The 27,243-nt window shown below is 35.5% G+C and overlaps 1 protein-coding gene and 1 non-coding gene across 2 annotated transcripts; both read right to left on the reverse strand.

Annotated features, from left to right (window-relative positions):
* Window positions 1-2,982: 2,982 nt before the first annotated feature.
* Window positions 2,983-3,056, reverse strand: TRNAV-AAC. The gene has a single exon. It is a non-coding gene; the product is annotated as a tRNA-Val (tRNA).
* Window positions 3,057-6,402: 3,346 nt separating this feature from the next.
* Window positions 6,403-24,867, reverse strand: LOC110100231 (RHOMBOID-like protein 2). Its single transcript, XM_020827654.2, has 5 exons — window positions 24,557-24,867; window positions 14,047-14,210; window positions 13,622-13,785; window positions 13,286-13,536; window positions 6,403-6,514 (listed from the first exon to the last, which is right to left on the reverse strand). Exons 1-5 carry the CDS (start codon window positions 24,865-24,867, stop codon window positions 6,403-6,405), a joined length of 1,002 nt encoding a protein of 333 aa, XP_020683313.2.
* Window positions 24,868-27,243: the final 2,376 nt, after the last annotated feature.

Below are 27,243 nucleotides of genomic sequence, written 5' to 3' on the forward strand. Positions count from 1 at the left end.
CAATCTTTCGACATCATAACAACCACAACAATAACAAAATAGATATCCTTTGATAATAATTGTTGATCATAACCGACCTTTCTTTTTTTGTAAATATGACTTTTATTGTTTTATTTGTCGTCAGGAGCTTTGCGCTCTTTCACTCGCCATTTATTGTAAACTTTTCTATCTTGACTAGCAATTATGTACACTATATGGTTAATGTCAAACTCATTTCGTTTTGGGGTATAAGTGATGTTTCTGTCTAGGGTTCCCGACTTCCGCCTCTCGTTCTATCTTCTTCCCTAACCCTACGTTTTCTCGCGATTTTGGATGCTATGGATGCTAATCGCTTACGGGGTCCTGGTTTCCTGGATGGTAAGCCTAAATCTAGATCTTTTCGGGATGCTTTGGCCTGTGATGCTCCGCCTTCAGAGTTTCCGCCTTTGCGGGTTGTTTCTCATCAGGGTATGCCTGCTTTACTTATTTCGGATGAGGAACTCAATGCTCTTGCAGTACCTTTTGAGTATGCTTTGGTAGGGAAATTTCCGGGCCGTCGTCCGCCCCTTGATACTATTCGGAAATTTTTTTTCAATCTTAAGCTTGGCGGTGCTTTTTCTGTTACTGTTTTGAATCAAAAAAATATTTTGATTAAGCTTATGAATGACCTAAATTACTGTAGGGTTTTCTCTCATCGTTTTTACTTCATATCCAACTGTTTCATGGAGCTTTTTAAATGGACTCCTCTTTTTGATGTATGTGTGGAATCGCCCATTGTTCCTATTTGGGTTTCCTTTCCAAATCTTTGTCCGCATTTGTTTTCCCCTCTTATCCTTCACGGATTGGGATCCATGTTTGGAAGGCCTTTGCGAACTAATAATGCCATGATGAATGGTACCTGCCCCTCTGTTGCTTGTATTTTAGTTGAGTTGGATGTTACCAAACGATATGCTAAACAAGTCTGGCTTGGTTCGGAAGCTGTCGGATATACTCAAGCGATTGAAATAGAGGAATTTCTCTCTTATTATTTTCATTGTAAATCTTTAGGTCATGCGAGGGATTGTTGTCCGATTTTATTTCCTAATAATATTGTTACTCCTCCTAATTGGTTGGATGTTGATCCTGTTATCCCTGTTACTGCCTCTATGGAGGCTCCTATGGCTGAAGTGGGGGTGATTTTGAATGCTATTGATTCTTATGGAGTGCCTGTTAATGTAGAGCCTATTATTTTTTCTCCTTCGGTTAATGCTTTGGCCCGTCAGGTCTCTGGGCATGGGGAGGATGTTATTCTTAAGGAGGGAGGTTTGTTGGTGGATACGGCTGAGATGGTTAATTTACCAGGGGCTTGTGTTAATGCTGAGGCTGGTGAGGTGAATGTTGTTTCGGCTAGTGTTGATGTCAGTTTTGACGCTGGTGATGCTTTGCTAGCGCCTGATATTAGTTCGATGGTGGCTGTTGTTCATGTGGATGAGGCTCAACCTAAGGTTATCATTTCTCCTGCCTTGGGTGTTGAAGCTTTGGGTATTTCTGGCTCGCGTGTGAGCCTTACCGAGGAATGTGGAGGTGTAAATAGTGTTGTTTCTACTGTTGGAGGTGGTGGTATTGATGGGAATGGTTTGCTACTCAGTTCTAACTCATTTATTAATGTGCCTGTGAATTTGATTGACACCCAAGCTTTGGTGTAACATGTGGGTGATAATTAAGGGATGGATGTTAGGACACATCTTGATTGGTTGTATTGTTCGTCTGAATTGGAATCTGATTCTGATTCCTCATCGGAGTATTGTAGAGGTTCTGATCCTGGTCATGATTTTAAACTGGTACGTGATTGACCTGTTCTCTTTGTCGCCTCTCGTGGGAGGTTTCTTGGGAGGGGCAGGAGAGGAAGATAGCCCCCTTATTTCCCGTGACTTTTCTCTATTGCTTTATCTACTGGTTTTTTGGACTTTTGGCCTTCTCTGTGGGTCGACGATTTTTTGGGCTATGATGTGGCTGGGGCTCGCACCTCCGCGTCATAGCTGGTGGCAACCTGTGGTGATTCTTTAGCCATATTGGATGGTCCTTGTGTGGCTTCAGGGGTGCTGGGAGCCTCGGCCTTTTACTGAGCCCTCGTTTGGAGTTCTCTCTTTACTTTTTGTTGTTTCTTTTGGCTTTTGCTCTTTATCTTATGTAACCCTTTTTAGTTCAATATAATGCTACTTTTGTTTAAAAAAAAATGTACACTATACGGTGATTTCCTTTTATTAGGAATTTTATCTAGAACCTTCTGTATGTAATCAAGTATACAAAATTGACATCTTAGAATTAAATAAATCATATTCAATTCTCCATACCATTCATGAAAAGTATTCATGATATATTTTTAATCAAGTTTATGTACATTATTAACTGTGGAGTATTTTTCATAAATGTCAAAGATTGCCTTGTGAAGTCTATTATTAAACCTAAGAAAATATTATATAATGATATTAATTCATAGGCGGAACCAATCTTTCTTCTGAGTTTTGAGGGTGAGCAAAATATGATTATGAAATACATAATTTTATGAATGAAATAGAAAAAAATGATTTTTTTTATGAGAATTCAGGCAACTGCAGTTATTAAAGGTAGATAGAATAATTAAATTATTTATTCTGATAAGAAAAATAAAATTTAACCTTGGGCTCTTCTTGATTCCACCCGAGAAAATTTAATCATATATCTACAAATCTCAAATCAATTTTTACCATTAAAAAAAATGATCTCAAATATATATATCTTGGAGGAAAAAAAATTAAACTTATGCTTCCACCTAATTAAGCACTTATGAGGTGAGGTAAGAAAGCCATCCAAAAAAACAAACCCTTAATCTCATAATTATTAATTAGCTCTAAAAAGGAAAGCTTATAAACAATCCGAACATAATAGTTAATAAGGGTGACAGACAACCAGAAAATAACACAAACAGTCCTAAAATGAAAAAGCAGAAAATCGATATAACAAAATGCTTCAAAAATATTTAGGTGGCGTCGCCCGGGTTCGAACCGGAGACCTTCAGTGTGTTAGACTGACGTGATAACCAACTACACCACGACACCTGCATTACCTGTGGTCGAGATTTATTTATATGTTAATATAGCCTCACTAGGCCTGGATGAGATCTTGGAAGGCCCTCATGTGGCAACCAGGCATGGGTAGACCCACTTTAAGGAGAGATCATTGAGTCAGGTCACCGGACGCAACTTACGTTTGTTATTCACAGTACTGAGCAATACTGAGCTCGGTACTGCGAAGTACTGAGTACCAAGCAGTGCCGAGCTCGGTACTGAGGTAGTGCTTGGTACTGTTCAGTACCGAGTAGGAGGTAATGTGACACATTTTCATTGGGCTCCGAACACATCTGATGGCCCGACCCAATAATTTCCCCACTTTTTAAGACCGAGGGGCAATTGCCCACCCCCCTGAAAAAATAATTTTTTTATTATATGATTATTTAGGTAATTTATCTTGCTTCGTGTATTTTTTAGTCTTTATTACAAGGATTTTTGGGCAATTTCCCCCCTTAAAAGCTTTAAAATAATATGCTCTTTAGGTAATTGCCCTAACATAATTAAACAGATTGTGTAGATATGTTATTTTTAGGAAATGATGAATCAAATACAAAGAAAATTAGAAAAGAGAATCCAAAAATATCCTTACAACCAAAATTTGTTTCGGGGGCACTGCTCCCTTGGACCCCCGACATATCTGCGAAGTGTATAATAATAGATAAATAAGGGTCGAGAGGCAGCACCCTTGGAACAAATTTTGGTTGTAAGGATATTTATGAAAAAAAGAAAAAATTCTACACTTTTACTTATAAATTTGACCTCATCTGAAAATTAAGTTCGGATCCGCCCCTGCAACCTAGGCTCTTATTTTTGGCCCTTTTGTTCTATTACTATTTATTTGATTTTGAATATTCCTTCTATTTTGATAGCAATTTGAGCCACTTGGGCTTTAGGCCTTGGCATTCAATCTCTCTCTGCGTTTTGAATATCTGTTTGTCACAGTTATTTTTATTACTGTTGGTCGTTTTGTTTTTGAGCATTAGTTTTTTATTCCTTTTTTGGCCAATGGTATATCACACATGTAATATTTTTCTCTCTTTCTTTTTTTTTACATGTTAATGAAATTGGGATTTTGCCCTTAATTTTCCCAAAAAAAAAAAATCGCTAAACTTGCTTATTATTATTTTTATTTGATATTTTATTTAAATGCATACTCATGCTTTGAATCTAAAACTTCTGACTTAGTTGGTGGCAACCAGGCAACAGATCGATGTGAGCGGTGTGATGTTTATTTAGTCTTTTTTTATATAATTTTGAGTTTTTATCAATTAAAATAACTCACACAAATTGATTAATTAAAATAAAATTATAAATTTTATTCCTAACCAGCCCGTTTGTTAATGTGAAATCACAACCCTTTTTACTCCCATTTGGAATCATTGAACAACTCCGATATTAAGGCTTCATTTGAGACAGTTTTTTACTATTTTTTAAAACAATTTTCGAGCATCAAAATTAGTACTAAAAAGTTACTTTAAGAAGCAGTAAGAAAACTGTCCCAAACTAATTCTTAATCATGCATTGAACTCAATCTACATCTGAGCTAAAGATTGAAATTTTGTAATCTTAAGTTCAATTAAATCAAAATTTTATGTTCAATTTTATTTGATTTATCATAATGATAGTTTGAATTTAATTTTAAATTTAGTTATTAATTTCATTTGATTTTCTAATCTAATCGAATCGTGTACACCTTTAATTATTAGTTTATTTCTTGTCATAATAATCTCAATATTCTTATTCATCTTAAGTGGGAAAGGAAGGGAGGTTTCACATTTAGGAAACAGGGTAATGTAGGCTACATAGAGGTTAGAATTATTTGAACAAAAGTTGAACTTAGATTTTATTTTTGAAGATCCACAAATTCTAAGGCACTTGATTCATACAAAGCCGGCCTAGTTTAGGGCAACTCGGTCAAGCCAAAACAATAAAGATGACGAATATCTCAAGCCCATCATGAGCTCACCAAGACTAACAAGAATTTGCTAGCTTGTAATGTACTTATGAAAACTATTGCGAACTTTCCAAGATCATAATGAACTCTTCAACACATTCTTAGATTAAACTAGACGTGCTCATCTAAGCTCAAAAACTTGCTTTCAGAGTTTTCTCAAAAAAGGTATCAACTATCTTTATATAATGTCGTGATTTACTCTAATTAAGATAGCTACTTCAACCAATAAGCTAATGGCTCAATTTGTTTAGGGTTTTTTAGTTAAAATAATCAGTACAAACACAAGTGAAAATAGGCCATGCAACATGTATATTATAGCAAGCAACCATAAAGCCTTATTTTTTTTTCTTATTTATATAGCGTAATATATAATATTTCATGTAGCATTAGTCATTGATCCATATATAAGATTTACATTTTTTTTATTAATAAAATTTATTCATAAATAAGCTTCAAAATTTTCATTTAAATACTCATATATTATAATTTAATGAATTATTTATCCTGACATATGTTACTTCTAAGTATTTGATGCATTTTCAAATCATTTTAAAATTTTATAAAATGTATTACTATACTAGTTTATATGAATGGATGGGCTTATTGTCATTGTTCTGGGCTAGTGGGCTGGTTTTGGTTGTTATATTGGGCCGTGTTTTCTTTGGTGGTGCAGAATGGGTTACTAAGTTGGGCTTATTGTGAGTATGCTGGCTCTGGCTATCGTTGCTCTCCATTTGGAATTTTTGAGGTTTTTGCTTCTTGCCTGCCTATCAACTTGTGCAATCATTTTATAATTTAGATAGGGATCATTTTCTCATTAGATTTCTTTCACTTTTTTGGATGCCTCTCTTTGAGTATTTAGCGAGTTTTTGAATCTTTTAAGGATTTTGTACTATTTTTCTTGATAACACAATTTGGAGGAAGCAAAGCATAAAGTGAAACAATCAGCAATTATTTCAGTGATTACTCCTAACTCAACAGCTACAATATTATTACAATAAGGACTGCAATGTACAAATATAAATCTCACAACTTTCACAAGTAAAAAAACATAGCTGTACCATCTTCCTATTAAGCTGAGGTTTCGTTTGGGACAACTTTCTTATTGCTTCTTAAAGCTATTTTTTAATAAAAAAAAATTAATTTTATATTAAAAATTTACTTTAAGAAGCAGTAAGAAAGCCGTCCCACACGAAACCTGAGTCTAATTTTTGAATTAAAAAAAAAGTGCAAATAATACAACACATACCATCCGAAGAAATCAATGGGACTAGTAAGAACTATTATGTACAAACAAAAAAAAATTCAAAAAGGTAGCAAAAAAGACAATTGAAATATTTTATTCTGTTCAAAGGGACACACCTCGTTCTTGTTGGTTCTTCAATTCCCGCAACTCCATTTTGAGGTGGGCACACAGCTTATATAGTGACACCATTTGCAATGATCATTACCATTCACCCCTCGAAACAACATCACCAAACTAACAGTAAACCTGCAAAAAAATAATAATGAGTAACAAAGATAGAAATGATTTGGGACAACTTTTCAATTGCTTTTTAATACAAAAAAAAAATTTAAAAAAAATTATTAGAAAGCTGCTTTAGAAAGTAGTAAGAAAGCTGTCACAAATGAAGACTCAATCAACTCTTATTACCAGACGGTAGGGTCGGATGAGTTAAAAAGTTTATTAGTCATGTTTCCAGTCCAAAAGCTTTAGTTGAAACGCACTGACCTAAGCCGATTGTGTTTACAAGCCTGGGTTTAGTTATTCTGAATTCTATCAGATCTGATCGAGTTATGGAGAAGATTGTTTTCATTATTAAGAAAGGTTTGTCACTTAGAGAAGTAATAAATATTTCTTTTAGCTTAAGACCAATTTGTTAACCGAATAAAAGCAGCCAAAGTTGCTACACTTCCACGGTTTGCCACTTTCTATGTTGTCTTGATCAACACCATACACCTCTAATCTCAACTCTAATCCTAGCCATTAGTTTATTACAATACCTGCAGCTGCAGCTTTTACTTTTCCCGAGTAAAGAAAGGAGAAGAAATATTCTGCTTGCTCTAACCTTTCTTCTTCCAGTTACTGTTCTGTTCTTATTCTCTTGTTATGCAGAAAGTTTACCTGCGACTTGCTGATCAAAGGGGCGTCAACATGGTATCAAAGTTTCCTCAGATAACCCCTCATTCAGTGGAACTGAAGGATCATGATTGATCAAATAAACTGCAATATTCACTACCTTTGCCCAAAACTTCTTGGGTAGACCAGCATGAAATTTCATGCTCCTGGCAAGGTTTAAAATTGCGTAATCAAGCCTCGAGGCGGTGTGAGGCGTAAGCCTCACAGACGCAAAATTGTGTAAATAAGAATTTAAGAATTTTAGCAGGTAAATAATAGCTAGATTCTATAATACAATAAAAACATCTAAATGATATATGAAAATAGTGGAAAGTAAGAAAATAGATACAATAAAATCATGTCCCAAAGTACAAACCACAAAATATTAGTTTAACTAAACTCCCAAAGTATAAAGAACATATAAAATGCAATCATATCCCATCACTAAATGGGTCTTGAAGGGAATCTTCTTCTACAATTGTATCTATGAATGTCATATCATCATCATCTTCAATATGACTCACTTTTCTCTTTCATGTTCAATAAGAGAAAAGATCATTATCATGTTAATTACTTACTTGATATAAATATAATGCAATAGCATATAAGAAGTTGTGGAATACATTTACTTGATTGTTAAGCTGCAGAGCTAATAGATGTGTGTGGTGTGGTACTTGTGGATTTGCCCACTTGATCTGCTTCGCCCCTCAAGACATCCACACTTAGATTCTCTAGCTGTAAGTCTGATAATGACAAATCTGTGTCATCATCTATGAACCACTCATTATCTGATAATGACAAATCTGTGTCATCATCCCTCAACCCCTTATTCCTCAACCTCCTATCTCTTAACCTCTTGTTGTGCATAATATATACGAGGGAGTTCATTCTGATTGTTGATAGCCGATTTTTTCTTTGTTTGCACTTAACTATATGTACTCCAGTTTCGCTCACACCCAGAAGAAGAGCAAGTGAGGCCCAACACTCTTACAGCAAAACTCTGTAACTCAGGGGTGGAATCACCAAATTGGATCCACCATTCTACTGTTTTTAAGAATAAAAAAGATAATCAAAACTGAATAAAGTGTATTGCATTTACCAAAATAACTATACCTGGAGACCGTTTGACAATGGTTGATTTTACTGCATTCAGACCAAAAAAACCATCTTTATTCCGAAATAGAACAAGTTATAAATCTGCAAGCTCCCTATCTGTCTGCTCCGGTATTAGTCGTTTCATATAATAATACAGACCAAGCTTCACCTCCGGGTTTGAAGATTTCTTCTCTGAATATTGAAATTGAGGATTGAGATAATATGCCGCTGCATGTATATGGCGGTGTAACTGTACCTCCCACCGAGCATCAATGATATCTCAAATCTCTCTATAACTTGCCTCCTCTCCTCCCAAGTTGTGTGCAATCAACTCCTTGGCCTCATCCATAGCATTATAAATAAAACTCATGACTGGTTTCTTCTCGGCATCCACTAAGCGCAGTACATGCACTAAGTGTTTCGTGCTCAATATGACATAGGTCACAGTAGCCCAAAATTTATCATTCAGAATTATCTTTCTTATTTCCTTCCCCTCACTTTTCTTACCCCACGGAAAGTTAAGCCATTTTGTTGATGTAAACATTACTTCCAGAGGTTGTCTCACATCCAACAGGCCCTGCAGTGTCAAATAAGATGTAGCAAACCTGTAGATTTGCAATGCACAAATATAAGAACATACATTATGAATTGATAATAATTTGCAGTGCACAAATGTAAAAACATACCTAGTGGTTGCAAGGCAAATGATTTCCTTCTTTGAAAACTTTCTCATCAAGGCCTAAGACCCATGAGTGGTTGTAGATGAACTTTGTGATCTTCTTCGGCCTAGAAAGAGCGCTCTTGTGCTGAGGTAAGTCACCAAGTTCCTCCAAAATGAGATCGATACAATGTGCTGCGCAGGGGGTCCAATATAGGTGTGTCATCTTCTCCATCACATATGACCAGCTGCTTTGTAAGTACTGACATTGTCAGTCACCACTTGCACAACCAATTGCTCCCCAATCTCCTCAATAACCTCATCTAGTAAATTGAAAATAAATGAAGCATTTTTAACATCATTTGAAGCTTCAACTGATCATAAAAATACCGTGCCGTAGGGATGGTTGAAAAGGATGTTAATCAAGCTCCTGTTCTTCATGTCAGACCATCCATTTGACATAATGGTAACACCAGTCTCAATCCATGTCCGTTTAATCTCATCAATGCTCCGCTCTGTGTTCTGCAGCTCCTCCTTCAAAATTCATGTTCGCAACTCGTACATGGATGGTGCCTTCAACCCTCTCCCATACAACCCTACAGACCGCAGCATATTGAAGTAGGCACGCGATGTCCCAACATTAAATGGTATGACATTCTCAAAAAAATAACCTCCCAATATCCATGCAAACCTGTCGCCGACCCTCTCTGGTACCAGCCGCAGGCATCATCTCTGCTTGTCCTCTATCCTCTCCTGGATTAGTCATATACTGATCCATAGGACCCCGTGCACCTCTATTATGTATAGTGGAGGAAGAGCCCTTTCCACTCTCGCTCCCGAAGTAAGCACCTTGTTCGACCCTTTCATCAAATTGCTCATGTTGTAAGTGTTTTTCCATGATAGTTTTCTTCATGTAAGCAATTATTTCATCCTTCACATTGTTCGGCACTTTTGCACACGGTGCTACGTTCTTATGAGAGCATGATAAGTGTTCATTCATGCGGGTTTTCCGCCCTTCACCACTTTCTCACAAAAATTGCATTTTAAATACACATACGTCTTCTCCCCGCCTCCTACGTCAACTTGCACACTATTTCCAAGAAGGGTCACGCCGCAATGACGTATTCGTCTTTTCTTTGCCTCTAACCATGTTTCCTAAAGCAAAAATCCAAAAACACAAAAAAAAAATCAAAAAAAATAAAAAATCGTAGATATTCTTTCACTTGAAAAATCTAACCCTTAACTAAAAAAATACCTAAAATCGATTGTGGAGTACTCGTAGAGGGTGGCCGGACACTTCAAGTTTCCTGGAGAGAGGTGGCGCCAGCGGGAAGGGAAGCCGACCATGCGGTAACCCCTCAGTTTCGCAAACACAGGGTGCGGGAAGGAAAATTTCGGGATAACCGGGAAGCCATGCGGGATTAAGGGGAGAAAAGGCTTCATTTTAAGTGGGTGGGGCCGGTTCTATGAGGCGTACGCCTCACCCAGAATTGTGCAATTGTGCCTCCGAGGCACGCCTCAGACCAGGTGAGGCGTACGCCACTGCCAAGAGAAGAATTGCGCAAGCCTCGAGGCATTTTTTGGTCAAATTGCACAGAGGCGTGCCTAGGCGCGCCGCGCCTCTGATTGCGCAATTTTAAACAGAGGCTCCTGGCACGCTCAGTGATAGTTCTATTCATGCACTCTGTAACACCGTTCTGCTGTGGTGTTCTTGGAATAGTGAGCTCATGCCGGATCCCATTCAAAGCACAATACTATTTGAACTTCTTGTCAGGATACTTGCCATCGTTATCTGATCTGAGTCACTTGAGCTTCAAACATGTCTCAAGCTCAAACATGACCTTCCACTTCTTAAAACATCAAACACATCTGACTTATGTTTTAAGAAGTACACCTATACTTTCATATTGTGATCATCAATAAATATAACAAAATACAAAGATCCTGCTATAGAAGAAATTGGAGCAGAATCCTATACATCAGTATGCACTAACTCCAACTTCTTTGACTTGACCTTTGAACCAGTATTTGAAAAGCTCACCCAATGTTGATTGCCATATACACAATCTTCACAAAAATTGAAATCTATAGATTTTTAACCATGAAGCTTTTCTCTAGTAAGAAGTGAATGCATATCTTTCTTATCCATATGACCAAACCTTCGATGCCAAAGTCCTCCATCAACATCTGAATCTGCTACCCCTATAGAATTTTGCTCTTCTATTGATAACATATAGAGTGTCTTCAATACTACCAAGAGCTATAATCATAGCCCCTTTTATCACCTTCCCCGTATCTCCTATGAATGATGCCACATGGGCTAAGTTTGCAAGTTGACTCATAGAAACTAAACTCCTCTTTAGATAAGGAACGTGTTTAACATTCTTGAGTCTCCAAATTAACTCATATGGCATTCTAATATCAACATCTCCTTGTCAAACAATGTTGCAGGGCTTGTTGTCCTTGAGATACACTTTACTCAAATCACCTTGAGTATAGTTTTTGAATGACTCCTTGTTAGGACTTGCATGAAAAGAAACACCTGAATCTATCACCCAAGATTCAAAATTATCCAAAGATAAAATCAAAGAATTTGACTGACATTCTTCTGTATATATATATATATCTCATCTCAGCTTTCTAGCAATGAAGATAACAACAACAATGTCCTCACCTCATCATTAAAATTGATGCCAACTGAACACAATTGACTCATCACAATGTTTATATTATTCAAGTGCTCTGCCATTAGAGTGTTGTCCAATATCTTTATATTGAATAACTTCTTCATCAGGAACACTTTGTTTGAGGCCAATGGCTTCTCATACATCTTAGTCAATGTGGCAATGAGATTAGCTGTAGACTTCTCATTTACAATGTTGATTGTAACATATGAGAAAAGTGAAAGTTGCATCGAACCTTGTGCAGTCCGGTCAAGAACGTCTCATTCCTTCATAATCATAGAATTTGACTTATTGGTGATTCCTTCTAATGGTAAATATAACTTCTTTTGATACAACAAATCTTCAATTTGCATCCTCCATAATGAGAAGTTCGAACCATTGAACTTTTCAATCTTGTACATTGCTTCGTCCGCCATTACTCCCACTCAATCTGAAGAACCTCGCTCTGAAACCAGTTGTTTGGGATGAGAGGTAAACACCACAATGATGAAATAAGCAAGAAAGTAGAAACAACGGGAAGTAAAGGACACCGGGATTAAACGTGGAAAAACCCAAATTAGGAAAAAACACAGTGTCATACCAGACTAAGAAATCCACTATGAAAATTGAGAGAAATAAGTACAGATCTCTCTTCTCACTCACTCTCTCCTTGATTCTCTTCTCACATGCACCATTATCAATGTCTAACACTCAAAATACATGAGAAAGCCAAGTAACTCCCAAGGGACGCAACCCTTCAGAAAAACGAGAAAGAAGAATGTCAAGTCTGCGGCACCAGTTTGAAGCGCTGTGGCGCTTGAACCTCTGTCTTGATCGCAACGCCGTATCTATGCTGATGCAACGCTCTGCTCTCTGTCGTTAAACCCTAAGACGCTCGGGAACACAGCACCGAGGTGCTTGGGTACATAGTGTCAGGGCACAATAGGGGGAAAAATTTTTTGGGTGCAAGTAGGGGGGTAAACCCCCCGCACCCCCCAAGCAAGCACAAGAAACTTGAGATCCGAGGCAACAGAACAATCTGATTAATCAACAAAATCATATTCCACACATAACAAAGTGGACTATCATTTAATTTGTAATTGTATCAAGTACAAGGACGTTATTGTTCATCATCTTGCCGTCCAAAGATTAGATTGCTGATATATTTACAATTATTCTCTCTATGCCTCATTTTTAGCACTACGTGATAAACTTACGGTCTCTATGATACCACCAGCTTGCAGGGGCATGTTAATCGAATAAAATATGCCATTGCTGCTCCACTTCCATTATTTTCAACTTTCTATGTTGTCTTGATCTAGACCATACACCTCTAATCTCAACTCTAATCCTAGCCGTTAGTTTATTACAATACCTATAGCTGTAATGATTTGGTTTCTTCTCTACTAGCATCAATAGCTTGTATTGTTCCCTAGTAAAGAAAGGAGCAGAAATATTCTACTTGCTCTAACCTTTCTTCCTGTTACTGTTATGTTCTTATTCTCTTGTTATGCAGAAAGTTTACTTGCAGCTTGCTGGACAAAAAAGCGTCAACACAATTAACCAAGTTAACATTTTATTAGAGTTAATATGCTACAGTGGTATATCATACTTCTTGAAGATTATGATGGTAAACTAATAAAATTGTAAATTTTGAATATAGACAATTAAAAATTCTTAAGATGAAATTTGTGGATGAAATGCTAAGCTAGACAGTAAAGAGCTCACCCAGATATCAGTAAAAGCAGTGCGATCACACACAAGACATATTGATAAGCCTTGTGCTTTGATTTAACCAGGCTTTCAGCGGGCAGATTGTGGCGTTCCACCCAACCAAACTGAGGTCGGAGCAACAAAACAAATCCTAGAAGAAAACCAGTTACGAATCCTCCAATATGAGCAAAATTGTCAACATGCGGAAGTATTCCAATAGCTAAGTTGATCGCTATGATAAGCAACAGTGTCAGTAGTGATGCTGCCTACAAAGAAAAGTACCTTAGTGAACCCTGAAATTCAATTAAACTGAGCTAATATAATTTTAAAAGCAGAATACGTATTTTTTACTTTGTTACTATAGATGGTCCAGTTTGTAATAAGCTCTGAAAGAATTGCTCCAAGAAGCCCAAATAAAGCCCCTGAAGCACCAACAGAAATACTGTTTCTGATAAATAGCGATGACAGGATACTTCCTCCAAACCTAGATAGAAGGTATATTATGCTTATCCGCACTGTAAAAACAACAAGATGTTCCAGCTTAGACTAACGAAAAAGCGTAATGACGTTTAAATTTTAGTTTCTAATAATTTCAAGATGGAAAGGTGAGATTGAGTTGAAGAGAGAGGCAGCAGCCCCAAACATTTAATATTTTGACTAACATCAGCTAAGTTTCAGTTCATGGAGCAAAAGGTGACAAATAAAATAAACATGGGCTCTATTATCAAGAAACACAATTACATTCAACTAAAAATAGAAGAGTAATAAGCTTTTACCAAAACCAAATTGCTTCTCAAGGCGAATCCCTATAAAAACCAGACTGAGCATATTGGCCAACAAGTGGATAACACCAGCATGCAACCAAATGCATGTGATGAGCCTCCACCCTTCATGTTGATTAACAACCTTGTCCCATACAAGAGCACCCAACTTCTCCAATCTAAAATAGAAAAAAGCATTAAGTTAAGATCTGCCTTTAACACAAACTAGGAGATTTACATACATACCACATAATAATATTCTATTTACATATTTAACACCTGAAACTTTAATATTACATACATACCATCCATAGTTCATTTTTGTTTCATCACTCACAACCAGATAAACCTACTATCATTAAGCCATCCAAACGTAACTAAGATGTAATCATGAGAAAACATAGCATTCATTTGGTTGAGCTTCTCTTTTTCATAAAGGATCTTGAAAAGCTGCCCTCTTAAAAGAACTTGTAAGAATTCATCTAACATAAAAAAAAAAACACCAAAGTTCAATATTTCTTTATATGTAAGGAAAATTCATGAGGGTAATAAAACATGTACCCTTCAAAATAATCACAACTTAAAAAACAAATTACTCAGCATTTGTTTTTCTATGGTGGATTTAGATGGTGTTTAAGCAATCTCTCAACCTTATAAGAAAAATTAACTGCTTGAGAGAGCAACCAAATACCATTCATCTCAATTGGTCCTGAATAGCATTGTTTAACCCATCAAATTAGTGATCTACAAGCTATAGTATGATCTCATTATGATTGTTCGATGTGCTAAGTTAATCAAACTCCTTGACGTATGTGCTCACGAAACGAGAACCCTGTGAATATCTTTGGTACTGGAGATTCAACAATTGTTCTTAGTTCGACGAAACAAATTATCTACAGTAGCGATTGCTTCATCTTAAGCCAAGTCTTGACATTCCTCCTACCCTCACAACCAGGGGATTGGGTAAGTTGATTCCAACAAGCATCCATTCTACACTCAAACATGCAAGCCACATACTTAACTTGTTTCTCTTGAGGAATAACCAAATATTTGGAGAAAATTTTCACCCCCTTCTCCCAATCAAGATGGTCCTCAATGTGTAGGTGATTGTAAAGTAGGGAATCTCAATTTTAACATTGAACTCATTGTCGATTCGACCGTGTATGGTCCAACATTGTGGGATGGTTCAAGGAAAGTTGTTTCACCATCTAAATGATATGGAGTAGTAGTCCAGCGATGACAGAATAGCTCGTCTTAAAATCCATGAAGCCTTGCTCATGTCGATTGGATCGACAGGGATGCCACAAATCCTGATTCAATGTAGGGTTATCGCCCTTTACTGGTTTGGTGCAAATCTACTAGTAAGTCATCTGGTTAGGGACCTTGAAATTCCTAAATTCTTGGAACTCATGTTGCACCTCCTTAAAAAGATGTTGAAAGCCTTTGATAAGAGTATCCATCTTATATTCAAGGATGGCGTGAGCTTTCTAGAGGATCCAACTACAATTGCAGTCATGAACTAGGATGTAGGCGACATAGCTGCAGTCCATCTTCGACGACTCTAATAACAAATGATGTCGTCGTACGGATCGAGACAAAGAAGATGACGCAAAAACATGTCGAAGGTAACCACCTTTTGCTGCTAATTTTTTTAATTAAAAGGTAAATACCCATCATAACCAGTTGTGGTCTTATTATCCACTACCACTACGAACAAAACAACAAATAGAAAGGCTAATACTAACTTGACATATAAGATAGTAATTAAGGTCATATAACAAGCAACTAAGATAGAAATTAGAGTTATAGATAGGTAGAGTTTGATGATCTGCAAGAGCAACTACGTCAATCTTTGCTGCTAGCAACAACTCCTTGTCAATAGGATTTTGATGCCAAAACCATCTTGTCCTCAATTGCATATCGACATCAACAACACCTAGCCATCAATTGTATTTCCATGTCAACACTTGCATGTTATCAATTTGAAGTTCTAGTCCTGCACCGATCTAATAATTTCGAGCACCAAAAAGGCATAAATAGGTTTGTTGTATTTGATAAAATGGAGAGCACTTGGTCTTAACCCTAAATTATCTAATACTAGCCCAAGGTGTGGAATAATTAGATTGATTTTAGGCTTATTTAGAAAATAATAATAAACCTACATGCACTAAACAAAATATTCTAAGATATCAAAATAAAACTTAACCTTAAATAACACTGACGAAAAGTGTGTTGGAAATATAAACCAAAATTAATGACCAAGTTTGTTATGTATTTAGGAAATTTGTATGGAAGAAATATCTAGAATATATAAAAACTTTTGGTGGTTGGTGGTTGAACTTTTATTATGGAAATCTCTAGAATGTGTTTCTAAAATTGTCTTTGTACAAGTATAAAAAAGCATTGAGTCTTGTCATTTTGATGTAAGAAAGAAAATTTTCTAATAGAAGTTCCTCTTGTTTTTTATCCTCTTCCACTCTTACAAATAATTTTTATAGGAAGTACTTGAGTTCGCAAGTAATCCTATCGGATTTACTTGAGTTCACAAGCAAACCTAATCAATAATTAGTAAAACAACGAGAAAACGAGAGAAACGTGGTGGAAGAACAAACAAACGATAGCAAACTCTTATAATAATCAACGAGAAACAAGAACAAAGCAAGATACAAGGGATCCTCAATTCGAGAGGAGGATCGTCTCTCCCAAATCTCTAGACAAGATTGTCTAGAGCCCAAGCCTCCAAGAAACCCTAATTGCAATCAATCAAAACATAACATTCCCTAATTCCCTCATGCACTTTAATACCCAAACCTTCCTAATCTAATTTCCCTCCTAAAAGCCTACTGCCCCCCTCTATCCTTTTTGAAATCCACTTAGATGGGGTGGGCCCCATCAGTTTGGCAAAAGCTAGGGGAGGAGGCGGGCTTGATTTGCCTCCTGTAGGTGTGATGGGCCGGCTCTACTTGAGCCAGCGTAATAACCTGTTGGGGCGGCGTAACAATACCGGCTCTACTTGAATCGGCATAACAAATTTCTCTCTAACAAATGGTATTAGAGCCAAGTTCGATGGCAAGTAGTATGAATCTATAAGTGTTTCATCTCACAAAGGAGAATTACAAGAATTGGAGTCTTCAAATGAAGTCTTTATTTGGATCGCAAGATATTTGTGAGATAGTTGAGAAAGGCTATGTCGAGCATCAAGATGATTCAGTATTATCAACAGCCCAAAGGGAACTGCTGAAAGAAAGTAGAAAGAAGGATAAGAAGGTGCTCTTCTTCATTTATCAAGCAGTGGATGAGGCAAACTTTGAGAAAGTGGTTAGTGCATCTACCTCTAAACAAGCATGGGAGATACTTCAAGTTGCATATAAAGGTATAGACAAGATAAAGAAGGTTCGACTTCAAACTCTCCAAGTCAAATTTGAGGCACTTCAAATAAAGGAAACAAAAAAAGTGGAGGACTATTTCACAAGAGTCTTGACTATCGTCAATCAACTACGAATGTATAGAGAAACATTAAAAGATATTCAAGTGATAGAAAAAATTCTATACTCAATAAATGATAAATTGAGCATATTGTCGTAGCTATTGAGGAAACTAAAGATTTAGAGACAATGACTGTTGATGAACTAATGGGCTCTTTAATGGCTTATGAGCAAAGAAAAAAAAAACAGGATACTATCGAACAAGTTCTCCAATCAAAGCTCTCATTAAAAGATGACAAAGACGACACAAAAAAAATGAAGATAATTCAAATGATCGAGACTTTTATGGACAAGGCCGTGGTCATGGTCGTGGTCGTGGCTTTGGAAGTGGATGACGACGTGGTGGATATCAAAGAAATAATGAAAAAATCAAAACTCAAGAAATGAAGAGTGGAAGAAAAAGCTAAAAATAAAAGGTACAAAAAATCTCATGTTCGTTGTTATATTTGCAAGAAATTTGGTCATTATGCTTCTGAATGTTATCATAATCAAGAGAAAGCCAACCTTGTTAAAGAGAAGGAAGATGATCCAGTTTTATTATTAGCATTGAAAGGAGAAGAAGATGAAAAAGAAAATAATTGGTATTTAGATATTAGAGCAAGCAATCATATGTGCAGAGATAAAAATATGTTCCTAGAAATGGAGGCGATGGAGAGTCAAATTTATTTTGGCAATTCTTCAAAAAATTTCAATAAAAGGAAAAGTTAAAATCCTTATTTTTTTTAAGGATGGAACCCATCAAATTATTTCTAAAATTTATTATATGCCAAATATGAAAAGCAATATTTTAAGCTTGGGGCAATTACTTGAGAAATGAATTCACATTCATATGAATGATAAAAAACTCGCAATTAAAAATAATTCAAATGAATTAATTGCCCAAGTGGAGATGAGAAGAAATAGGATGTTTATTCTTAATATAAAAAATGGAGTAATGAAATGTTTAAAGACATGTGTGAAAGATCCATTATGTCTTTGGCATATGATGCTTGGGCATTTAAATTTTGGAGATCTAAATAATATGTCAAGAAAAGAAATGGTGCATGGGTTACCAGATATATTTCATCCAAATCAAATTTGTGAATGTTGTGTATTTGGAAAACAACCTATAAAGAGTTTTCCAAATGAAGCAAGCTTTAGAGCAAAGAAGCCTCTTTAATTAATCCACACGGATGTATGCGTACCCATTGCTCTAGTATCTTTTGATAAGCATCAATATTTCTTAATTTTTATTGATAATTATTCAAAAAAATATGGGTTTATTTTTTGAAAGAGAAATCAAAAGCTTTTATTATGTTTAAGAAGTTAAAAGCAAGTACAAAAAAGTAGATTTTCAATAAATCAATTAGATCAGATCGAGGAGATTTACATCCAAAGTATTCAAAGAATATTGTGAAGAGCATGACATTCGATATCAATTAACAACACAATTTTCACCCCAACAAAATGGAGTAGTGGAGAGAAAAAATTGCACAATTCTTCATATGGTACAAAACATGGTTAAAAGCAATAATATGCCTAAAGAATTTTGGGCCGAGACGGTGACATGTGCTTTTTATACACTTAATCGATGCTCAACTTCGAACTTACAAGATATGACACCACAAGAAGCATGGACAAGAAGAAAGTCAAATATATCTCATTTGAAGGTGTTTAGAAGCATTGCATATGCACATATCCCTGAACAAAGAAGAACTAAGCTGGATAACAGAAGCTCCAAACTCATCTTCATCGGGTATCAATCTAAATCATATAAACTATTTAATCCTAAAACTTCAAAAATTATTTTTAGCAGAGATGTTGAGTTTGATGAAGAAGGAGCATGGGATTGACAAAATAAAGACACTCAAAAGGTAGAGCAAGTACCAGTGGAGCTACAAGATGAAGAACATTTGTCTACAAATTTACAAGATTCACATTCTTCAAATACTTCAAAAGATAATCAAAGACAAAGAAAGACAAGAAATTTAATTGAGCTTTATGAGGTAACTGGCAAACTTCATTTTATTTGCTTACTTGCAAATAATGAATCATTGGAATTTGCAGAAGTCAAAAAAGATGAAAGATGGAGAAGTGTTATGGATGAAGAGATCAAATTTCTAGTAAAGAATGCAACATGGGAGAACACAACATTACCAAAAGAACATAAAGTTATTGGTGTAAAATAGGTATACAAAGTGAAGAAAAATGCAAAATGAGAGAGAAAAGTATAAGGCATGACTTGTAGCAAAAGGATACAAGCAAAAGGATACAAGCAAAAATTAGGCATCGACTACAATGAGATATTTGCTCTTGTTATTCATATGGAAACTATTCGCTTAATTATTTCTCTTGTTTCACAAAATAATTGGTCTATTTATCAAATGGATGTTAAATCTGCATTTTTAAATGGAGTTATTGAAGAAGAAGTTTATGTCAAACAATCATTGGGATATATTAAAGAAGGGCATGAATCAAAATTTTATAAATTAAAAAAGGCTATATATGGGTTAAAGCAAGCTCCAAGAGCATGGAATGCAAGAATCGATTCATACTTCAAACAAAATGATTATATCCAATGCCTTTATGAAAATGCTATCTATTTGAAGAAATATAATAATTGAGATATATTAATTGTTTGCTTATATGTGGATGATCTTATTTTTACTGGCAATAATCCACGTTTATTCAAGGAGTTTAAGCAAACGATAATAAAAGAATTTGAAATAACAGATTTTTAACTCATGTTAATTTTTGTTGGAATTGAAGTAAAGCAAAATAAAGAAGGAATTTTTATCACACAAGAAACATATGCAAAGAAAGTTCTAAGGAAATTTAACATGAAGAATTGCAATCAAGTAAGCACTCTAATGGAATGTGAAATCAAACTATCAAAGAAAGAAGAAGGGAAGACAGTCGATCCAACTATGTTCAACAGATTGATCAGAAACCTGAGATATCTAACAAATATAAGACCAGACATTCTATATGCAGTTGGAATTGTTAGCGGCTATATGAAAATCCCACTAAAACACACTTGAAGGCAGCCAAGAGAATTCTTCGATATATTAAAGGTACACAAAATCATGAACTTTTATATTCTCATTCTAACGAATTTCAACTTTCAGGATATTCAAATAGTGAATGGGCTGGAGATCAAGATGATAGTAAAAGTACAAGCGAATTTTTATTTTATATGGGTGATACTACATTCTCATGGATCTCGCAAAAATAACCGGTTGTTGTTTCTCTACTTGTGAAGCTGAATATGTTGTTACATCATCATGTGTATGTCATGCAATATGGCTAAGGAAATTACTGAAAGAGATTGGATATTCTCAAGACGAAGCTACAAAAATCTATGTTGATAATAAATCAACAAAAATATTATCAAAAAATTCAATTTATCACAAGAAAATCAAACATATTGATGTTCGTTTTCATTATATAAGAGATCAGATCAAGGATAAAGAAGTTCAAGTGGAGTATGTGAAATCTGAAGATCAAATTGCAGATATTTTCACAAAGCCATTAGCTGCAGAACAGTTCATAAAATTAAAGATACTTCTTGGAGTGGTTGATAAAAATTTTGGTTTAAGGAGTGTTGGAAATATAAATCAAAATTAATAACCAAGTTTATTGTATATCTAGGAAATTGTATGGAAGAAATATCTAGAATATGTAATAACTTTTGTGGTTGGTAGTTGAATTTTTATTATAGAAATATCTAGAATGTGTTTCTAGATTGTCTTTGTACAAGTTTAAAAAGGCATTGAGTCTTGTCATTTTGATGTAAGAAAGAAAATTTTCTAATAGAAGTTCCTCTTGTTTTTTATCCTCTTTCACTCATACAAATAATTTCTCTCTAACAAAGTGCGCTCTCTAGATAATTGTTATGAATTTGTGGATTGTTCTATGCTGAAAAACAAAAATCAACAACCCAAAAATTAGACTTCCGCTAAAAGCCAAGAAATATGCTTGGCAGCTGTCTTGTATCAGAAGCCAGAGATGTGAAAACACGCCCCAGCATAAGCCTTAAGCAGGAGAACAGAACCACGCCCCAGCATGCTCTAGAAGCTAAGCCGAGAAACAACCAATATTCTAGCTTATGCTAGAAGCCATAAACCGTAATTTAACATACAAACACGACATAACAATATAAAACTCTTTCTTTCTTCAAATCTCACAACATGGATTTAAAGAATGAGGAAAATTATTAATTCACTTTTAAAAATATAATTATTAACTATTTATACATCAATACTTAGGGGTTTCAATAAATGAACAGACCCACTAACTTGACCTAAAAAAATCGAGTTTGGGTTGACCCGTTTAATAAACGGGTCGTATTCGGATAATGTATTCCAACCCATTTATTAATGGGTTGGGTTTGGGTCATCCCACCAACCTAATTTTGACATGAAAATAACTTTTTAAATATAATCTTCTTATTTTTTTTATCAATTAACCTAATATCCATGATTAATGAGCAAATACAAAATATTGTTTTAATTAACATGGGTTATTCGGTCAAATTTGGGTAGTTAGCAGGTTCGATTTTGGCTTAATTTTTTGACCTGTTTATTAAACGGGTCGAGTTTGAGTTGACTGGATTTGAGTCAGGTCAACTTTTTGTTGGACCCAAATCCAACCCGTTGATCCATTTTGACACCCATATCAATGCTAAAGCTTAAAAAGAACTATGTAGCTAAAGATGGCTATAAAAGAATCTAAAGAACACTCAACAACAAATGTAATTTTTGGCTTCAAGAAAAAATTGGATCATAATAACTAACAATAATTGAAATTATGAAAATGTGAAAACTAACCTACAAGGAGAATACTAAGAAAGGAAAATAAAAGATTTTACATAGTTCAATGAGATTCATTTATATCCACAACCACTTATAAAGATAATTATCCATAATTCCAAAGACCAAAGCAAGATACAAAAATTTGATACTAGTATTTACCATCAAATATTTTTCTAACTTTTATTTCACTAGTATTCTTCCCTTAGTCACTCTTTCTCCATATCTCTATCACTTATTACCGCTCCAAAATCATTTCCTCGCCAAATTTTAGTACATTCATCCACCTTCTATGTGCATCCGAGAGAGAGATGAAAGCCTACCACCTGCTATGTTCAACCACTTTGCCAATCACTAGCCCCTATGACACTCATTGATTTCCTCTTAAGAAGGCCACTAGCTTCCAACAGTCTCCTCAAACCCTTCAATGGTGATTGTTAATTGCCCAATAAAGAAATTCCCTTGTTTGACACCAATCAAGATAACTACCAACCTTCAATCACTCAATTGGCCACTTCTCTAACCTCTGAATCTACACTAGGCTTAATTAAATAGAATAATGATTTATGTCATTCAACGCCATGCAATTATCTCCTTATATAACGGTTAGGTTGACGATGGTAGATAACATAATTATAGACATTTCATGGAGGGTGGTAAGTAAAAAATTTGTAGGAGTTAAGTGGAGACTAGTAGATAACATAAGTAATACATCTCGACAAATATATCACTCGGGGGTTGGTAATCTTTTATCTAATCCACCATTAAATTAAATAAAACAGTGAAGGAATTGTGCTAAAAGAGTTTAAAATAAGTATCGACAAATTAAAAAGTACTAAGGGTAGGCCAAAAAGAAATAATGATAGAAGTCGTGCAAAATGATTTGTAGATAATGGATTTAACAACCCTTGATCAATCAATGAGAGTGAATAAAAGAAGATTCAAAAAGTTGGACTAAGATTAATGATGATGATAAATATGATAAAGCGAAATTTCACCATACCACTAAAAGACGACAAGCATAACCAGTTTATCACATGGTCAACAAAGCACATGAAAGAATATGGTAACATCTTTGGGTATAGAACTCCATATTAAGGAATGATAGCATGGTAAGTTCAAGCGGGGCGACTTAAATTCAGAATTGAAGATTTAAATTTTGACTTGAGCTTAAATGTGAGTTAAGTAAAAAAAATTAATGATTCTAAGTTGATTTTTGAGTTAATTCAAGGAAAACCTAATTCATTTATAAAAATTTATCATTCCAAATTTAGATTATACACATCTATTAGTATTTAATATTTATTTATTGAGTTACATATAATAAATGTATGCGAACATTTGTATACATGTGTAGGACACCCACATTTACAAAGAGTCATCCTAGAGTAAAAACAAATCAACTTCAAGTTGATTAAGTTCAACTGATTTTCAAATAAATTTTGAGTTACATGCATAATTATCACCTCTACCCCAGACTAGACGAAGCTAACAACCTTTTAGATTGAAAAAAAGTGGGCCAAATTTCATTAATAACTACAAACCTCTCAAACAAACACAAGTCAAATCCAGATTCATTTATAACCAAAAAACCTCAGATACGCCGACACCGCAGATTTCAAGTGAAGCACAAAGCATATATCCCCCAGTTTCCAATGGGTACAAGATCAATAAGAGATAGCGGACAAATTTCAGACAATTGTCTATGAAGAAATCTCGAGTGCAAATCCACAGGTTGACAGGTATATCAGCAATTGAAAGAAACAATCTGCATCTAAATCCACATGGAGATTACAAACATGAACGTACTTCCACTAGATGGTAATTTTTAAGGTAAAGACCAAAAACCCCGGATATTTACTTGACTGAAAATAATTATTATTTGAAGAGGAATCAATAAAGCTAAGGTAACTAAACAGAGCTGACTCTCCGCAATCTGAAAGGAGCGTCACATTAGATAAATCAGCCTTCCGTCATCGCAAACTGAAATTTAAAAGCTAAACAATCTATGAGGAAAATTTCGAAAGAGGCAAAACAAATGAAATCACATATAACACAAGAAAGGAGATTCAAATAATCAGACCGAAGCTCCCAAAGGAGGAAAATAATAAGGACGGAAGTACTATCTGCTCCAACTCAAAACCAAAACCATGGCGCCTTTCTCCACCATATCTATTAGATTCCAATCATCGCATTGAAAAAAAAAAAAAACATAAAGAACAAATTGCACTATTAAATAGACATAATTACGTGGATGACGAAGGCCCAAGGATGGGATTCTGTCGCAGCGGCTGAAAAGATATTCGATGAAGAAATTTCGCAACGCATGAGCCGTATGGATTGTAATGTCCAGGGCAGTTGTTTATAAACATGACCACCAAGAAGATCAACACATTCGCCACCACGAACACATGCACGATCCACGCCGTCCATTCCCTCCCAACACTCGAATCTGACTCGTCATAGAATGGCGATGGATCCGCTGCCGCCGCAGCCGCTTGAGCGCCATGAACTTTTCCGTTCGTCGGCCGGCCAGCGCGTTCGATGTCGAGATTGGACATCAGTGTAGTTCCAGAAGTGTAGAGAGGAAAGAGAAGAGTGAGAGGAAGATGATGGAGAAGAAGCTCCAGAGGCTTCGAAGTGGTAGCTGAGTGGAAGCCGAAGGTTGTTACCAGAAAGAGGAAATCGTACTTTATCTAGTGGTGGTTGTACCGGCAGACCGCGTTCGATCTGCACCGCCAAAGGATTTGATTATTTTGGTATTTAGAATATTATGCAGAGTTCATTAATTTTATGGGAATTCAAGTTGTTTAGGATGGGCTGTCGCATGTGCTCTGCTGGGTTTTCTTCCCCTTTTCTATTTGGTTAGGGCGGCTTCAATATTTTCTTGCAGGTTTGCCTCCACCCTTCTCTTCTAACTTCATATATTGTCTTTTATTTCTCTTGCCATGGAGCCTTTTATTGGGTCACCTTTTCTTTTGAGACTAAGGTTGTAAGTGGGCCGAGCGAGTTCTTGATTTCAAACTTAATGAGAACAGGCTAATTCGCTTTAAAATTGGCTTGATTAAATTTGAGCTCTAAAGTTTGGTTTCTTGTCTATTTTAAATTAAATCGCAAAAGGGATCCTTGATCACTCAATTGAGGGTTGATCTTGTCGCGACTTCTTCTTCTTCTTCAAATACCATTGGACTCATTAATGCTTTCACCAGCAAGCTTCCGACTTCCTCACCATACTTGATGCATCCTCCAAAGAGTTCCTGTCACAACTTTCTTTCAATGTTTTCCTAGCTATCTTAAGCTCACGAGTCAAGCTTGAGCCTAGCAATAGGCAATGAGCAGAGTTCGAGCTTAATATATGAACTTAAGTTCAAACCTTCCATTAGATTGATGAGCCGACTTAAAATTAATTAGACTTGTTTACACCTTTATTTAGGATATTTTCTTCCTCTATTTTAAACCTCAATCGTATAATATTTCCTAGCCGCAACGCTCCACTACTACATCTTTCAATTTGCTTTCCCCTCCTATGATCTACATAGGTCTATCGACCCGCACATCTCAAATGTGTCCAGTTTATCTCTATCATTTGTCTCTTCCATTGAGGAAAATGTTTACCTTAACTAAAGATCAAGTAGTTCAGGTAGTCAGGGACTAAAGTTTGGTTTTGGTCAATCATGTGGTTGGTCATTAACCATTCTATGATAATCTTGTTTAAGCTATTTGGAAGCTTTTGAACCTCAAAAGCAACTTTGACTTACTCTCCCTTGCATATGGTGTCTTTTTACCTAAGTTCAACTATATAGAAGATAGGGGCATGCCTTGTTATGTTGTGAATTGTTTTCTAAATGGTCTTCCCTTTACTTTCAAGATATGATATCTATATTTTAACCTCATACATAGGATTTTAAAGAGGTACTCATTTGGATTAAGCTGTTGAGTCAACTTCTACATTGCTAGAACTAAATGATACCTCTAAAATTGTATACCACTAATCATCTTTATTTTGCAGGGAACTCAAACTCTAGGGTTTCAAACATTAGAAACAAATGAAATTAGGAGTTGACACTCTCTTATACATGTTTCTAGTATTTTACATTAAGTTAATCACCTTATATTGATGACACTTTGATGTCTTCACACTACTTGGGTTATTGAATTTAGAGGCAAGTACACATCACTCACCATAGGTTAGGCCCCACTCAAAACATAGAACCTACCAAGCATATGAGTCTAGCAAGTGCAGGGATTGAGCATATTGAACTTGTCACACTAGATATAGGCAGGTAGCTCAAACTCTTACCTAGTCAACCGCTAGACTTATTGGCGTCAAGCATGTCATACCCTTCTGTGAGTCTACATATAGTCTAGGAGCTACATTCCATGATAGACAACCTAGACATAGATTCATTATACACTTAGGTACTTAATTCTTATATTCAATTTATGTAACAACCCTAAATATAACAATATATTTTGAAATGCAATGCTTAAATTGGAGCACTGCGACACTGTGATTATAAGCGTTGAGGCACTGCCCTTTGAGCACAGTGGCTGCAGAAATCGTCGCTGCAATAATGAAGCTTATGTTTCTACAATAATTCTTGATTCAACATGCAGTGCTATGGTGTTAAGCCACTTATTATTATATATATATATATATATCATCACCCCTCTCCCTCCTTCATTCCCTTTGCTTGCCTAGGAAGAAACTGAAGGTGGGAAGAGGAAGACAAGGAAGAAAGAGAGATAGAGGAGACAGCTCTTCAGGGCATTTTTATTCATCATTTATTTTATGAAAATTATTCTATTTATAATAAGTAACTATACTCATACTTTTATTTTCGATGATTTTGATTTATATGAATTTTATCTCTCCTAAATCTTTCCAAAAATATATTATAAGTTTTTATTGTGCAACTTTTGATATGTTACAAAGT

The sequence above is a fragment of the Dendrobium catenatum genome, unplaced genomic scaffold, assembly GCF_001605985.2.
Source record: "Dendrobium catenatum unplaced genomic scaffold, ASM160598v2 fragScaff_scaffold_1105, whole genome shotgun sequence".
Lineage (NCBI taxonomy): Eukaryota > Viridiplantae > Streptophyta > Magnoliopsida > Asparagales > Orchidaceae > Dendrobium > Dendrobium catenatum.

Coding starts and splice junctions, on each gene's coding strand:
- LOC110100231 (XM_020827654.2), bottom strand. CDS start 24,867: ATGTCCAATCTCGACATCGAACGCGCTGGCCGGCCGACGAACGGAAAA. Junction 13,786..14,046: donor TGAGAAGCAATTTGGTTTTG/GTAAAAGCTTAT, acceptor TTGTTTTTACAG/TGCGGATAAGCATAATATAC. Junction 6,515..13,285: donor CTGCTTTTACTGATATCTGG/GTGAGCTCTTTA, acceptor ATTTTTTTGCAG/GTTTACTGTTAGTTTGGTGA.